A 17,014-nucleotide genomic window follows, 5' to 3' on the forward strand; every position below is an offset into this window, starting at 1 on the left:
AGCTACAAGCAAAAGATCAGGGCCCATATTCATGAAACTGATCTCGTGCTCAAGCAAGATTTCTTGTAACTCACCAGAATCATGTCAATGATCAAAAAGTTAAACTTAAATATTGAAAACAGTATTCGGCTATAAGTCTTCAATTTTTGTCCCAAACTTAACTCTTTTTTTTAAAATAATCTATAACTGAAACAAGAAATTGGACTTTAGCACAGAATCCATACCTGAGCATGAGAACGGTTTCATGAATACGGGCCCTGGTGTCTCTACTTGAAAGAACCCTGTTGAAAAATTCAAACACATTTGACCTCTGTGACCTTGAAAGTCAAACAAGAACATACATTTGAACAAACTTTAAAACTCTTCAACCCAGGATGCAACTTGCGGAATATCACCACCCTTTTCCATTTGCTTGTTGAGAAGATGACTTAAGGATGTACTCTTCTGAGGTTTCAAGTCTCGTTTTGATCTGGTGTAACGGGTTTTTGTAATATTTAACAAATTATGATCAAGTTTATTAGCAAACACGCATCTGAAAAATATGTCAAACAAGGTTACCGCGAGCGGTATATAATACGCCCGTCACACATTGAATGAGCAGTTGTTTGTATGATTGAAATATATGAAGTATTTGTGAGTAATTGATATTAAAAGAGAAATCATTCAACATAACTAGTAGATCCATGAGTGCAATACAACATCATGGAACGCATGCATCGCATTAATGAAACCAAGGGTAATAACTCCAGTAATTACGGTCGGATAATGGCGGTTATCGAACTTGTCTGTGGTTTCATGGTAATTAACCTTGTTGTGAAGTTTGAAGTTAATCCGTTAATAATTACTCGAGATATCGAGCGGACACTGTTTCGCCCGCCCGCCCGTTAATTCATTAAATATTAATACCAAAACTTTTTATATCAAGCGTTTAATCTGCAAAAAATGGTAAAAAATGAGTATTTTTTCATTAAAAAATAGGGGGGAGGGGTAACTAAAATCGACTTCCTGAGTTAAAAGAATAAGATTAAGAAATTTTACTTACATAATTTAAAAGAAAATAATATTTTTATTAATTCTACAATCATTCATACATATCTGATAACACACTTTGAAGAAATTGTATGAATTTGTTCCGCAAATGGTCAAACCCCAAAAAATCACCTAAAATCACATGTTGTGTTAAATTGGTATCTTCGACCGATCATAGCACAAAAACGAACACACCGACATAGTTTTTTTTGCATTTTCTACTATGCCATTTAACTCCTTTTTCCAAAAATCCATATAAGAAAAAAAGTTTAATACAGGAAATTTTTGACTTCTCAGAGGTGTACATCCTTAAGATTTATACACAATTGACCATGTGATCTTGAAAATGTCAAGGTCATTCAGATGCACAAACTTGATAGCTCTTCATTTGAGGATGCTAGTGGTTACATATCACCATTCTTTGTATTTTGGCTATTCAGAACTGTATTGACCCTCGTGACCTTGAATTATCTTTTGAGTAAGCTTTTCAAACCTTTCATCAAGGTATGCTACTGGCTTAATATCATCATCCTGGCCACTTTTTTATTTATGAGAAGTGGTTCAAGTTTTGGACATATATGTTTCGACCCATGTGACCTTGAATATGGTATATTCAGATGAACTTGCTTAAAAATCTTTGGGCCAGGTGAGCTAAAAAATTATTCCTATAGTTACTGAATTTAATTAAGTTAGCACTGAAATTCATATTTTCAATAAAGTACGCCAATTTACTATCATAATTTAATTATTTAGAAGAGTTGTTTTGTCACCACTTATCCTGATGACAAAATATCAACACCGCCTATGTAAGTTATACTTATGACTCTGGTTCTCTTATACTTTCCGACAACTGCTTAGCCTAACTTTGGACATTGAGACGTTGACACTATTGCATGTGACACGAGTTTTCTCAGATCCAATAATTTGAATTGCCAACGTGCGTTGCTGATGTCTAGACGGATTTTCTCTAGTCCTGTGTATCATAAGCTAACAAGCTTTGACCAAATGAGCCACTTGAATTTTTCCCATGGTAGTTTGTAACCAGTGTTTTGATTGGTCAAATCAGCAACAATGATATTTTCACTAATTAAAGAAAATGAATGATTTTCAATATTTCACTACTGGTAAAAATGTAATAAAGCATCTGGGCCCGGTTGTTCAAAACTATCGTAACTGATTGTTATTCCGGAATGTAAAACCTTGTAAGTAAAATTTGAAAATTCCTTATTCATTCAATTGCAGATACCACATCAAAGCAAACAATAGCTGCAAGGAAACACCAATATACTCTGCCTCCAGTACATACAAAGGTCAAGGTTGCTGTTACTTATAGAAGTATATTTGAGATTTTAAAAATTCGAAACAAACATACATCTTACGAAGTCTACTTAAAGATGAATATATTGCTTAAACAGCTACATACACAGCGACACCACATTAATTGTAGTGTTCTGGTATTACCCCAATAATACTGAAACTGGGGAAAAGACTAATTTTAAAGAGTTTTATCTTTTATCCATTTTTCCAATTCATGACACAAACTTTACTTACCGGAGGGCACTCGTAAAAAAGATGCAACAAAGTTTCTTTTCTCTCTACAAACAGTACACATGGGGGAGTCAACTCTTTGATTTGGTGCAAGAAGTATACGATGCACCAGTCTATACTGTAACCACTGTAACGTTGTGTCCTTAGTTATCTTAAAAGGAAATCTTTTTACTTTCCTCAACCATCCATACTCTTTTTAAAAATCCAAATCCCTGTTCCATTTTGAAATGTATGTTTCTGCCAAAAGATCCAATTGGATGCACCAATTCTTTATATATAGTTCTTTGACCAGGTCCATCTAAAACCATATTAATAAATTGGGGGTACATGAGTATGTCCCTCATACATGGACTCCTTCCCTCAACATAGGAAGAGCTTTGGTCATCATCTTTTTTCAAATCCTGATATATAGTAAATGGTGGATAAAGGAAGAATACTGGTTTCTTGATGAAAAGAGAATTGCTTCAATAAAACTCCAAACATCTTTAGTTTCAATGTTTATTTGCACAGGATAAATGCCATTACGATAATCATACGTACAACCTGTACATGTATTAATAATTTACATTGTATACATCTATTTTGACATAATTCAAATCTATACAAGACATTTTCTTCGCACTCAGGTTTGTTCAATATAGTCCCAACAATCCCTATGTAAAAGTATCATTAAAAAAGTCATCTGAAAATAAAACTACTTGCAATAAGCAGCAGATACTTCCTCTTTGATGTATATATATTAAACACTACTAAACAGTTATTTAATAGTTTGAATGAACCATTTATATATAAATAAATACAATCTTATCCTAAATTAATTCCCTTTCACAAAAGTTCTAGAAGATGATTCATTACAAATATTAGAATGAAAAGGCCATTAAAATTAAGGATTCTTATTTAGTCCATTATTGTCTGTGATCCAAAATAAACAAGAAACTTTGATCCATGTGTTTTTAAGGGTGACTGAGCAACCATAAACTGCCTTACTAGGACTGCCTCGTCTAGGTGTGGAATTCTGGACCCTCCTTAAAGAGCCATCTCCTTGAGCACATTGAGGGAGGTTTATGCAAGACTTTTGTATTATCAACGAGCCACCTAGCAATGCAAAACACCACACACTCCAAGCACTCTAAAGAAGTAACGACATCTATCATCCCGTCATATTTCATTTTCGTTGACTTTAGCACCACTGTGGCCACGACACAAAGTTTTCATCATCAACAATACATGTCTTTATTGCTACAGGTTCCCCTTAATAACTCGGCAGTCAACGTAAGCATAATTTTAACATTTTATATGATGTTCTTTAATTTTCCTTTCTACATATTTTTGTTCTGGAAATTTCATTATTCAAAATGTTTTCATAAATAACATGTTTTTCTGTCTCCCTAATAGCTAAAATCTTCAACAAAAATCATAAAGACATCTTGAAAGTCCCTCCACTTACTAGTTCCTAATCAAAGTAATACCCCATTAACTGGGAGTAGTTTTCTTTTGTACATACAGTCCTTCAAATAGCGAGTCAAGATTCACATCCGAATAGGAGTTCTGTTTCAACCATCGTGATGACACATCTTTCAGCTTGTTATAACTCGCAACAAATTCCTTAGACTTTATGTTGGCAATTTCTGAAATAAATAATTTCATATTAGGGATATACAGTACACAAGATTATTTAACACTTAGATAAAAAAGAGAATTGTCAGTTGTAGCATACATCCCCGTAAAAGAACTATCATTTGGTGCATAAATGGTTTACAATACAGTTTTGAAATATTTGCTGTTGCATTTTTAGTTGGTCACATTACCTCAAAATCAGGTTTAGGACAATCTATTTTTAGCAATAAACTGACCTTGACTTCTGATAAACCACATCCAAAGTTAGCATCTGGACAGATGATTTGTTCTATGTAATCTAATTTTTAAGTGACCTTGAACTTTGATTGAAGATCTTCCCTTTGAGATTTGTACGATTCATTCTGAAGGGGTTATTATTTCTGTAAAATTGTATCTTTAGTAAGAGTGCTTTTAACCAATGAATCTATGACCAACACCTTAAATCACTAGGGTTCACTTTCCAAGGGCAAGCCAGATTGTGTGATCATTCCTGCTGAAGTAAGCCTCTGAACAAGTCATATTCCTGATAAAATGTATTTTCAGAAACAGTGCTTTTGACCTTTGACAGATAATGCAGCAAAACAAAATAATAAAAAAAGAGTTTTTTTCTTCCCAAGCTCAACCAACATACCAAGTTTTAGCTTAGTGTAATCAGTCACTAAAGTTTGTATATGGACAAGAAATAAAGAGGTGTTGGTAGGGTTAACATGATAGAGCTATGAACCTACCCATACAAATCTACTGATAGGTGCTGGTTATACCCATACAAATCTACTAAGAGGTGCTGGTAATACCCATACAAATCTACTGTGAGGTGCTGGTAATACCCATACAAATCTACTGAGAGATGCTGGTTATACCAATACAAATCTACTGTCAGGTGCTGGTAATACCCATACAAATGTACTGTGAGAGGTGCTGATAATATGCATACAAATGTACTGAGAGGTGCTGGTAATACCCATACAAATCTACTGAGAGGTGCTGGTAATACACATACAAATCTACTGTGAGAGGTGCTGATAATATCAATACAAATCTACTGNCGTCTATGTATACAGGGGTCTGTCTTATTTAGTGTTGGATAATATACCAAATGTTGTGAAAGTAAAATAGTATTTCTTATTTTCCTTTACAGAAATATATNTGAGAGGTGCTGGTTATACCCATACAAATCTACTAGGGGGTGCTGGTAATACGCATACAAATCTACTGTGAGAGGTGCTGGTAATACCCATTCAAATGTACTGAGAGGTGCTGGTAATACCCATACAAATCTACTGTGAGAGGTGCTGATAATATCAATACAAATCTACTGTGAGGTGCTGGTAATACCCATACAAATCTACTGAGAGGTGCTGGTAATACCCATACAAATCTACTGTGAGAGGTGCTGATAATATCAATACAAATCTACTGAGAGGTGCTGGTAATACCCATACAAATCTACTGAGAGGTGCTGGTAATACCCATACAAATCTACTGTGAGAGGTGCTGATAATATCAATACAAATCTACTAAGAGGTGCTGGTTATACCCATACAAATCTACTAGGGGGTGCTGGTAATACCCATACAAATCTACTGTGAGGTGCTGCTAATACCCATACAAATGTACTGAGAGGTGCTGATAATACACATACAAATCTACTAGGGGGTGCTGGTTATACCCATACAAATCTACTGAGAGGTGCTGATAATACCCATACAAATGTACTGAGAGGTGCTGGTAATACCCATACAAATGTACTGAGAGGTGCTGGTAATACCCATCCAAATCTACTGAAAGGTGCTGGTAATACCCATACAAATCTACTGAAAGGTGCTGGTAATAGCCATACAAATCTACTGACTGTACTTGACTCTTCTCCGCAGTCTTAGAATAAATAGATGTGACTTTTCAAAGAAATCATTTATCCCACGTTAAATTGTGATGGTCACAATACACTAATTCATGGAGGTGTTTTAAAATGATTTCACAATACAGAGGCGAAATGTTAAGTTATATATATTTCTGTAAAGGAAAATAAGAAATACTATTTTACTTTCACAACATTTGGTATATTATCCAACACTAAATAAGACAGACCCCTGTATACATATATGTTACCCTGTATATATTTCATACCTACAAGTTCTGTATCTTGCAAAGGAAACACTATAATAATTTAACATCTCTTTTAAGAACTTTACTAAGGTGTTTTTTTCAGTGAGTGCAAAAAACCCTGTTCAAAAGCTGGTTAGAACATGCGAGGCAAACTAGAGACAGTATCACTGAAGTACACTTCTCATAAAATAAGATTGAATCCATTAACAATCCATTTTTTCCCCCAGTTTTAATTTGTACAGATAACTTACCTCTCTCCCTCTCCGACAGTTGGTTCCTGGCCTTGTCAATGTCAAACACATGTTGGTAGAAACACATTTGGTGATATAGCATCGCATCTGTGTACTGCAAAAAAACAAAAAACAAAAAAATAATAATAATTTGACTGTCACATCAACAATCTCACCAACAAAGTAAATTCTACCCTCGGATTTTGGAGACGAAATTTGAAATACTACCCAGAAACTCTAAAGAAAACAGCTTATACATCCCTCATAAGATCTGAATGTCTTGCATCATTAATGATTATACAAGACTTTTAATTATTTCAAGTTAATAATAATCAAATGACTTGCTATATTACGACCATCAGACCTTGTTATTAAAATACATATATATATATGCTCTGTGTACACATGTATCATCACTGATTTGATTACAAGTTACATTACTCATTAATCTTGCATGTTTGAGTCAAGTCAGTTGTTACTGAACTAATAGGGTATTCCAGGATGTGATGAGGCTCTCTTTGCAACTCCGCACCACTCAGGTTTATTGTAAACATTTCAACTTAGGTATGTACATTTCCTCACTGACTATAACGTTTTTTCAGGTTCCCATCAACACTCACAACAAGAATGGACTCTCAATCACAAATATACATATATAGCTATTAGAAGTATACTGAAAATATAAACATACTAGGAACACCTCGTAAAATATTCATCACAATTATTGCAATTCATATTTCAAGATATTGTGGGATGTATAAGGGGTGTCACAATATGCCAAGAGTGTATCACGATATATTGCAATACAGAATGCATATACTGCGATACGTATCCCGATATATTGTCATAGGAAAGACGTGCTCAATTTAACAATAATTTGTCAAACCAACCATCGATTACAAAATTTGAACTGATTCCCCACCACTACTAAAAGCCTGTTTTATGCTTATTAGCATATCTGTTAGAATCTGTAGTAATTTGCAAAGTTAGATTACTAAGCAGATTGAGATACATCAAAATAAGCTTTTAAAAATATTGTGATACAGCAATATTTCATCTGTGTATTGTGGTAGGATACAATATACCAGTGTATTGCGATATACCAGTGTATTGCGATATACCTGTTTTGCGATATATTGTGACAGCTCTAGGATGTACTGATCAACCAGTACAAGTTATAAGGAGATACATACACAGGCATTCAAGTGTCCTTTATGGCAGGCAGGACAGATCGGGTGACTTCTCTGGAAGATCAGTGGCAGTCGACGGGTCACATGACCACAGGTAGTGTCGTCACATTTCAACCAACCCTGAAATGAGACAATGGTCATCAATGCATAAACATACGACCAGACCTGTCAGATCAGATAAGTCATTTAGTTACATACAATCAAATTGATCAAGATTTCTAACTATTTGGCACCCAATAGAACGATGAGCTCAGAAAATCTGTTGTTGCTTGTGTGAGACAGTGTTTCATCACAAATAAACACAAATCAGTTTGTTGTTTTTAAATTATTTCTTTAATTCTTGCATCATTTTCTTTTTTTTTGTCCATAACGAACACAAAAAAACCCACCTTTGATCAAGGAACAAGTCTACATGTTTAACTGTGTACTGTAGAAGTGGCAAGATTGCTATGCATGTCTCACAGCTGATAAATCCCTTTCACAATTAACAGATTACATTTGTATTAGGAAAAGAAGTTTGTGATCTCGATCTCAGATTAAGAAAACATGCTAACGTCAATATATGTGTGTAATGGGATACATCATTTCAACTATGTCTTGCAGCAATTTTGAAACCTTGGTCCTTCAAATTAAAGTTGTAGATCAATTATATTCATCATTTTTCTTTAAACTGAACTTAAACTTTGATGATCATGAAGGTTCATTGAAAGATATTTACGAATATAAAATAATCTACCTCATAATATTTTCGGATATGTTTGCGTATTGTCATGACCATTTGGTTGGCTATCTGTTGCAAGCTCTCGTTAGGCTGACTCCGACACTGCGGGTTTGTACACCTGGCCAGGGAACAATCAATTTCCTGTTCCTAACAATACAAAACACAACATAATATCATGCAGCTGCGGAAAAGATATCTTGTTGACTTGTTACAATAACACTCTTTTTACTTACTAAACCAATTGGACTTACAAGGTTTAAATATATTACATTATGGTTAGGACTCGAGACAAACAATACAATTTAAACAGAAGTACCACTTCAGAAAATTTCTAATACCTAGCAATCTATTCAAACACAAGAATTCCATGGAAGTGGATGTGTCGCCTGCGCAGGAAGCTGGGAGATTGTGCTTAGCACTGCATGAAGTCTGAATTTGATCGGCCAAAGGAAACTCAAGTAATCGCACGAAAACAGATTTTCTATTTATAGTAACAGTGACCTTGACCTTTGGACCTGAAAAGCAATCCCAAGCAAGCACTTTTGGTTAGGAAGCACTGCATTAAGTTTGAGTTTGATCAGCCCAAGGAAACTCCAGTTATCGCACGAAAACCTCTGTGCGGACGCCGCCGCCGCCGACATAGCAATACCTATGTGTCACCAGCTTTTGGCAGGCGACACAAAAACTATTANGCCCAAGCAAGCACTTTTGGTAAGAAGGCAATGCATTAAGTTTGAGTTTGATCGGCCCAAGGAAACTCAAGTTATCGCACGAAAACCTCTGTGCGAACGCCGCCGCCGCCGACATAGCAATACCTATGTGTCACCAGCTTTTGGCAGGCGACACAAAAACTATTAAATATAATAATTCCTACCAAATCATGTCCAGTATACAGCTTTTTGGACAACAATAAAAAAGAGTTTACGACATAGAATTCACGTTATCTTACCGCTCCAGTAAATACGCTGTCAAAGATAATTTCTCTTCCACAGCTAGCACTCGGACATTTAAACTTGAAGCGGTCGCAATCTTTGAATTTTTCCTCATCCGACATATCTGTACCCCCTAACAAGGCGTCCTCCTCCTCCTCGTCCTGAGTCCGGCTGGTTTGCCTGTATCCCGCTGGTTCTAGTCCTGTACAGTAACATTAATACAATATAATCACTCAGATTACAGAAGGAATCATTTTATTGATTAGAGTGAGTAATTATGCAGAGCAAATGGGACTTGCAATTTCACTAACTCAAACTCTCAAACCTCCTAAAATACAATTGTTCCATATTATTAAGAAATCAGTGAAAAAGTTGTATTCAAATTGTTACTTAAATCAAAGCTTGTGGGGACATAGAGCCAACCCATTTGGCTCATGAATACTGTATACCAGTTAGTGTTTGTCCTTTGACGGTAAAATCCATTTTCACCAAATATCAAATTTGCACTTAACATTTAATAACCATGTATATTCTGTTGTTTACAACTGTTCGCTGTAATGATATATTTGCCCTAAATAAGGAGGGCAAAACAGGCGAAATATTAAACAGCAGCGAAAATTCCCCAGTATACAGAAGTTAACTCGGGTTACATTAACGTATCCTGCTTGAAATGGTACAGGTGGCACAGAAATATTCCACAATAAACGAACACACTTAGACCGTTCTATAAGCAGCTAAAAATGCACAGTTTCAGAAAATAAATAACGATGTATCAAGAATAGTATGCCCTTCTTTCACGCGTCCACTGAATTACATAACGTATCTTAAAAACTACATGTGGCTTGACATTGTTTTAGAAATAAATAATGCAAACTAGCAATAGTCAGCACTTTAGTTTCGGTCAGGTACGTCTGGACCCCTCAATCTTCACGTGCCGAATATTCCTGAGGTCAGCCTCGGTTCAGATCTGTTCCGGTCATTTTCTTTACAGGTTCAACCATTTCAACCGAATACGCGAAAGTGGCCTAGGTCCCACTGTACCATCAGACATCCTAAATCCATCCTCAACTAATACAGTTGTCATACTATCATCACTGTTGGCCTTCTTAATGCCACCAATTGTACAGATGACAACATATAGACAGTGACTGGAGAGAATCTGTTTTCTTTTAAAATTATCCCTGTAATCCAGCTATTTTACAATTCCATAGTGAACCTTTAGTCAAATTTGGCCTCAAGCTGTAGGCTTATTTCATTTCGATGCTTTTCTTGTTTCACACAGGTGATGAAAAGTAATGTTGAAGCAATGGTGGATATTTAGTATATAATTAACAACAATATCTTTATAAGCAAATTACATGTAATTATAAGAAAATAGATGGAGTTTTGCAAGCAAATAAAGGTTTTGTAGTCAGTAAACAATCCATATTGATTTACGAAGGATTTAGTTGTGAGGTTGCTTAGCCAGAAATTCGTCCAGATGAGCGTGACCCCTGCCCTCTATGTATTAGAGTCTTACTTAGCCAGACATTTGTCCAGATGGGCGTGACCCCTGCCCCCTATGTATTAGTCTTACTTAGCAAGACATTCGGCCAGATGAGCGTGACCCCTGCCCCCTATGTATTAGATTCTTACTTACCCAGACATTCGGTCAGATGAGCGTGCCCCCTGCCCCCTATGGATTAGAGTCTTACTTACCCAGACATTCGGCCAGATGAGCGTGACCCCTGCCCCCTATGTATTAGAGTCTTACTTAGCCAGATGAGCGTGCCCCCTGCGGATTAGAGTCTTACTTACCCAGACATTTGGACAGATGAGCGTGCCCCCTGCCCCCTATGGATTAGAGTCTTACTTACCCAGACATTCGGCCAGATGAGCGTGCCCCCTGCCCCCTATGGATTAGAGTCTTACTTAGCCAGATGAGCGTGCCCCCTGCGGATTAGAGTCTTACTTACCCAGACATTTGGACAGATGAGCGTGCCCCCTGCCCCCTATGGATTAGAGTCTTACTTACCCAGACATTCGGCCAGATGAGCGTGCCCCCTGCCCCCTATGGATTAGAGTCTTACTTACCCAGACATTCGGCCAGATGAACGTGACCCCTGCCCCCCTATGGATTAGAGCCTTACTTACCTAGACATTCGGCCAGATGAGCTGCATCTGTGCCCTCTATAGGATCACAGAGACGAGACACAACAGGATGGACTTGGTGAGCCAGGTAATACTTGAAGTCTGGACAAAAACATACAATAGATATTAATCCTACCACACTCATGTAAGGGCATTCATTTTTCAGCTGAATGAAAAAATTGTCACAAAATTCTTAATACTGCATTTTACCATATGAACACACTTAATTATGTATTTTTCATATAAGCACCAAATTTGCTTTATACAAGAAAGTGCTTTGGCATGAAGTGAAAAAGATTCAGTTGCCAATAATTGAAGGTGGTGCTTTCCATAATTCACTGTCAGAAGATAAATTGAGTTTACCAACTGGTTATTTGTTTAGTAAAGTATTAAAAGAAGTTGATTTTTCTAGACCACCCTCTTGGTTTGTTTTTATCAAAAACATGTGGAGATTGGTTTAAAACAGCACATATCCATTAGGAACATCAAAGTTTTCCTTTATCTGTATAGTCTCCAACAAATAAAGTTAAAATTCTTGTTTTTCTTCTCTCTTTCTGAAAATATTTCTTACATCACAACATGAAAGTTCCATGCTATTCTGATAATTCTAAAATAATTAGAGTTTCTTATATATATCACAACCTAGTTTGTAGGTCGTCTCAAAGTGGTTCACATATTATTAACCGTGGTTATAGGGCGTTTGCAAGAAACTTATATCTTTCTCATTCCCTGGGGAGCATACAGCCGGTGCTGCCATTTCGGCGCCCACAGCTGGCATTTTACAACTCCAGCACTACCCAACCACGTACTCATTTACAGCTGAGTAGACTGGAACAAGTGGAGTAAAGTATCTTGCTCAAACGTACAACAGTGCCGTGACGAGAGTGAACTCGCAACCCTTCGGTCACGAGCCCGGCGTCGGTCACGAGCCCGGCGTCCTACCACTAGACTACCGTGCCTCCATGACATAATTCTATATTATCCAACCTACTTTTACACACAATTTCAATAAGAGATCATGTAAGGTACCTACCAACTGTGAGTGTTTCACTTTTAGCCAGTTCATCAGGATGATACGCCCGCTGTGAAGCTGCTAAAGTGGAGCCATCCTGTAAATACAAAACACTCCCCATGTGACAGGAACCAACACAGAACACTGATATACAGTAAAAACCTTGTTATACCGCCACCTTCTGTCCTCTGTGATTTTGGCAACATAACAAGTTCAGTATATCAGGTTTACCGTTTTGAACCCAAGTGTTCACTCACCAACTGAAATTTAACTTTGAAATAATAATAATAACCTATAGAATACCTTTTTCCTCCCCTCAAAATTGTAATTTAATGTATCAAGCTGTTGAGCATGCAAAATATACAGCTGTTTAGTGTAATTTTAACCATTTGTTTTGGGAATATGATGGGGATGGGATGGCGGTATGCGGGTTTGGCGTTACAACGGGCGCATTTACGTTGGGGAAATAAGTTCTGAGTAAAATAATGGTGGTATGCGGGTTTGGCAGTATAAGGGGTGGCATTACAACAGGGTTTTATTGTATCTTCTGTTTATGTTGGGTGGGTGGTAGGGTGTCGTACAGGCTTTACTCCCATATGATTTATATTGGGATAGGTGTAATTCTATGTTATTGAACCAAATAGGAATCTTGACAAGTTATTCTTCTCACGCTTTATTCATATTTAACCCTTTCATCCCTATATAACTTAAGTAGACTCTACAATGCATTGATCTGGATGAATCCATTATGGTCTATAGTAGTGAAAGGGTTAACATAATGAAATCATGAAGCCCTTAACCTCAACACTGCGTTATGCATATGACAGTCAATGGGGTAAGAGAAAAAGAATCATTCATCCCCTGGAGGTGAGATGGAGAAGCTCAACTCTCAGGGAAAGATTCTTAATTTGCCAAAAATTGGGCAAGCCTCTTGTATGGCATTTAAGAATCTTCCCCGTTAGGATGAGATTCTCTGACATGACCCCCAAGGGTGTAAAAGATTCTATGAGTCACTGCATACCTGACAGATGATATAAGGCACAGTGTCTCCCGCCCTCATTTTCTTGCCTCCCTTACTGTTGAATCGCAATGCTACTTGTACATGAGGTAGACTTTTCTTGTCAGGGTAATCCTCTGGGTTTTTTGTTAGTGCCTGAAATACAACAGTGAAAATACAAAATGGGAGATGTAATATAAATTACTTCAATAAAATAAGTTTCAAGTTGAAAACATTTCAAAGCAATCCAACAACTGAAGGAAATCTAAGGAGTTTGTGATTTATTTATTGAATTCTTTTCTCAATAGATTCAGGAAAGAAATTGTCGAACAATTTTCCTTATATCATCTAATCCGAGTCTTAACTTTCATTCTTTCTTTTAACCCTTTCACCCCTCTGTAACTTAGTAGACTCTACCATGCTTTGATCTGGATGAGTTCATTATGGTCTACAGTGGTGAAAGGGTTGACGGGCAAAATTGGCAGAGTAGTGAACATTCAGACTACCACTCGGATGGCTGGGGTTCAATCTACGAGGTTATCGTAGCATGAACAATTTTTAATCCTGATCATACAACTCCAATAATCTTGAGTATAAAATGGTCAGAGGCGAGGCTCTGACGAGTCTGTTTTAACAACCTACGTAAGGTGGCACCTATGATAAAATGATGCCTCCAGCATACATACAAGCACATACAAACATGGAGGTATTTGCCAAGTGGCATAGGACCTAATAGGTAAGACTTAATAAGTTAGCATCTGAAAAATATTCAAATTGTACTGACTATCGGTATGTATTGTAAAGCACCCTAGAGTGGATTATTATAGCAAGATGTAGCACTATATCAAAATAAACTTTGTATAAAAATAATTATCATAATAATAAAGTTCTGCTTTATTGATGCACCCAACACCTGAACTGTAGCTTACTCGTATTCAAATTCTATTTGTGTCTCACACCCATCAAAACAATATTCAAATCACTTCTTGAAGCAAGCTTTTTTGAAGAGCTCTGCCATGCAAGGGGGTACTATCTCTCCTGGATGGTTGTGGAAAGCTAGTGGCTCGGTCTAAAATATGAGATGTATTTACCTTGGTGATGAAGAAGAGTTCCACCGGAACCTGATTGTCATTGACCTTTTCTCCAACTTCCATCAATTTGTTGTGAATATTCTCCACAACTGTTTCCTTGGATTCGCCCGAAAGGATCTGGTCAACGACGAAACTGAACCAAATGCACAACATGACAATTGCTAGTCTTATATGATAATGAATCTTCTCGAAAAGATGAAATCCAAAAATTTATATATCTAATGATCATTAACTAGAGTCATTTCAGTGTTTAAAGTAAACATCAGGGTTTCTATTGACCCCTTATTTTAACCCCATAAGGGGTATATGACCTAAAATTCAAACAATGCAAGAGTATTTTTTTTCTTAATTAAATACAAAATACCCAAAACTTACATTGATATTTTCTTTTCCATACATTAATATTCTCCGAGTCCTTTCCGTATTACATTAAGATCTCTCTTACTCTGGCAAGCTTTGTCCTCTCAAGGATCTGAACATCACTTACTTTCCTGCCTCCTTGGCTAGATCCGACCAGTCACGTCTCACGATATCCAGCCCCTTCAGTTCTCGCTGTGTCGTGTATTTACCATCTGCGCCCTTTGTGACGTTGAGTGCTGCATATTTTTTCTTTTTGAGGAGAAGCATGGACTGGAAAACACCGTCGATGTCAATCTCTAGTAGGCGGTACAGCTTGTTTACCTCACCCTTCACCTGTACAAATATATCATGTAATTATCACAATCTTCACAAACATGTCATGATCATTTACAATCCCCACAAATGCATTATTTTATCTTATAAACAATCTTCACAATATGTGATACATATTTTATTACAAATAGAAGAAAAACTATAAAATTGTTTTTTTTTTATTTTTTATTTCTGAGGTATAATGCAAAATCATCAGATAATATTGAACTTTATAAAGTTCTTGATTCTTCCACTCTTTTTTATATCCTTTGTACTCATCAATTTTGTTTTCTTTCAGACTTTATACTGAAATTGAAATAAATAGAGATGAAGTAGAACAGACCATTATCAACTCTACTTATTTTACAATATTATGAAACAAGTTTAAACACTCTTGTTGACCCAGATGTTGGTGACAGGTCTTAATGCTGGAGGAAACCTGAGTGCCCAGAGAAAACCCATAAACGCCATATCTTTTCACGTCCGATTGGGGAATCAAACCCAGCCATCTTAATGAAAGGAGAGCGTGTTATCTACTGCACCACCTGACCACCCAAACAGATAATTTCCCATATGATACTGAATTACTAAAATGGAAATTACAGACAGGTGTTGCTATAGACAGGTTTGTACATTACTACAGTGTGGTCAGTACCTTGTTTCCGAGCTTATAGACGACGTCCAGGTCTGTACAATTGGTGTTGACCATGATGGAGTCAGTGTCTCCATAGATCACATCAAGGTTCATCTATAACAACGAGACAAAGACTAGCACAAATGTTTTATAGGATCTCCACAATATTACAGTAGCGATGGCAACACGCAAAACACATCAAATACTAGCCTGGTCACTCTATAAGTCTATCATTTCAATTAACAAATATATATTGTCTGCTGTGGAAGAAAAAGTAGCAAACTTACACACATATTAGAAAAATGCATTTTCAGACACATAGCAAAACATACTAGTAAGAATTTGTCGATTTAGCTAAAATATCATATTGACAACCAAAACATTGGTCAGAAAAAGTGTCAGATTTTATCTCTAATAGCGATTAATGTCATAATAAAATTAATGTCTCACCCCTTGTACTAAATCTTTGGTTTTCATTAGAATCTGTGAAAGACAAAGAAGATGCAAAATTAGAATCAAATAAGGGCAAATCGTGAATTCAAACACATAACGATTTATATTAAGGCTTATTTTAAAACTTTTTCCTCTTTGCTCATTTAAACAAGAGGCCCATGGGCCTTAACGGTCACCTGATATATTTATACAGAGTTGGTTTGATTTTAACATGAACAAAAATATTATTCAAAGTGACAAAAATCAATAAAACCACCCTATTAAATATCTAGCTTACAGATTTAAGACTAAAAAGTATTTGAAACTAGCACCTCTGATTCTAAACAAGGAAAATGAAGAAATTTTAGCATAGGGCTGGCTCAAAATTTTCAAAAAAGTATCAAACTGTCAACTCAGGGTTATTATTCCAATCAAGCTATGAACATGTTATATTCAAAGTATCATTTGCCATTATAAACCATAACAAATGTTGGTCCAAAATGTGATTTCCCTATATAATCTATAGTAAAGTTTACCCCCTCCCAAGGGGGAAACATGAGACCCCAGGGTCAAGAAATTCACAATTTTGGTAAAGCACCTTAAGACCCTTCCATCTATGAAGAGTATTTGATTCTACCATATCTGGGTCTTGAGAAGAAGATTTTTGAAATTT

General features: G+C 36.4%; 1 protein-coding gene across 1 annotated transcript in view; it reads right to left on the bottom strand.

The window, feature by feature from the left end:
• Positions 1-4,033: 4,033 nt before the first annotated feature.
• Positions 4,034-17,014, bottom strand: part of LOC110462429 (DNA polymerase alpha catalytic subunit-like) — a 40,805-nt gene continuing 27,824 nt past the window's right edge. Inside the window, exons 27-38 of the mRNA XM_021516378.1 lie at positions 16,360-16,392; positions 15,931-16,023; positions 15,091-15,296; positions 14,604-14,736; positions 13,537-13,668; positions 12,537-12,612; positions 11,507-11,605; positions 9,391-9,575; positions 8,457-8,588; positions 7,724-7,840; positions 6,552-6,645; positions 4,034-4,205 (exon numbers count right to left, since the gene is read on the bottom strand). Of these exons, the coding sequence (XP_021372053.1) occupies positions 4,051-4,205; positions 6,552-6,645; positions 7,724-7,840; positions 8,457-8,588; positions 9,391-9,575; positions 11,507-11,605; positions 12,537-12,612; positions 13,537-13,668; positions 14,604-14,736; positions 15,091-15,296; positions 15,931-16,023; positions 16,360-16,392 (1,455 nt within the window). The 3' untranslated portion in view covers positions 4,034-4,050. The remainder of the gene's footprint in view (positions 4,206-6,551; positions 6,646-7,723; positions 7,841-8,456; positions 8,589-9,390; positions 9,576-11,506; positions 11,606-12,536; positions 12,613-13,536; positions 13,669-14,603; positions 14,737-15,090; positions 15,297-15,930; positions 16,024-16,359; positions 16,393-17,014) is intronic.

This window comes from Mizuhopecten yessoensis, unplaced genomic scaffold (genome assembly GCF_002113885.1).
Source record: "Mizuhopecten yessoensis strain PY_sf001 unplaced genomic scaffold, ASM211388v2 scaffold10797, whole genome shotgun sequence".
In the NCBI taxonomy this organism is placed as follows: domain Eukaryota; kingdom Metazoa; phylum Mollusca; class Bivalvia; order Pectinida; family Pectinidae; genus Mizuhopecten; species Mizuhopecten yessoensis.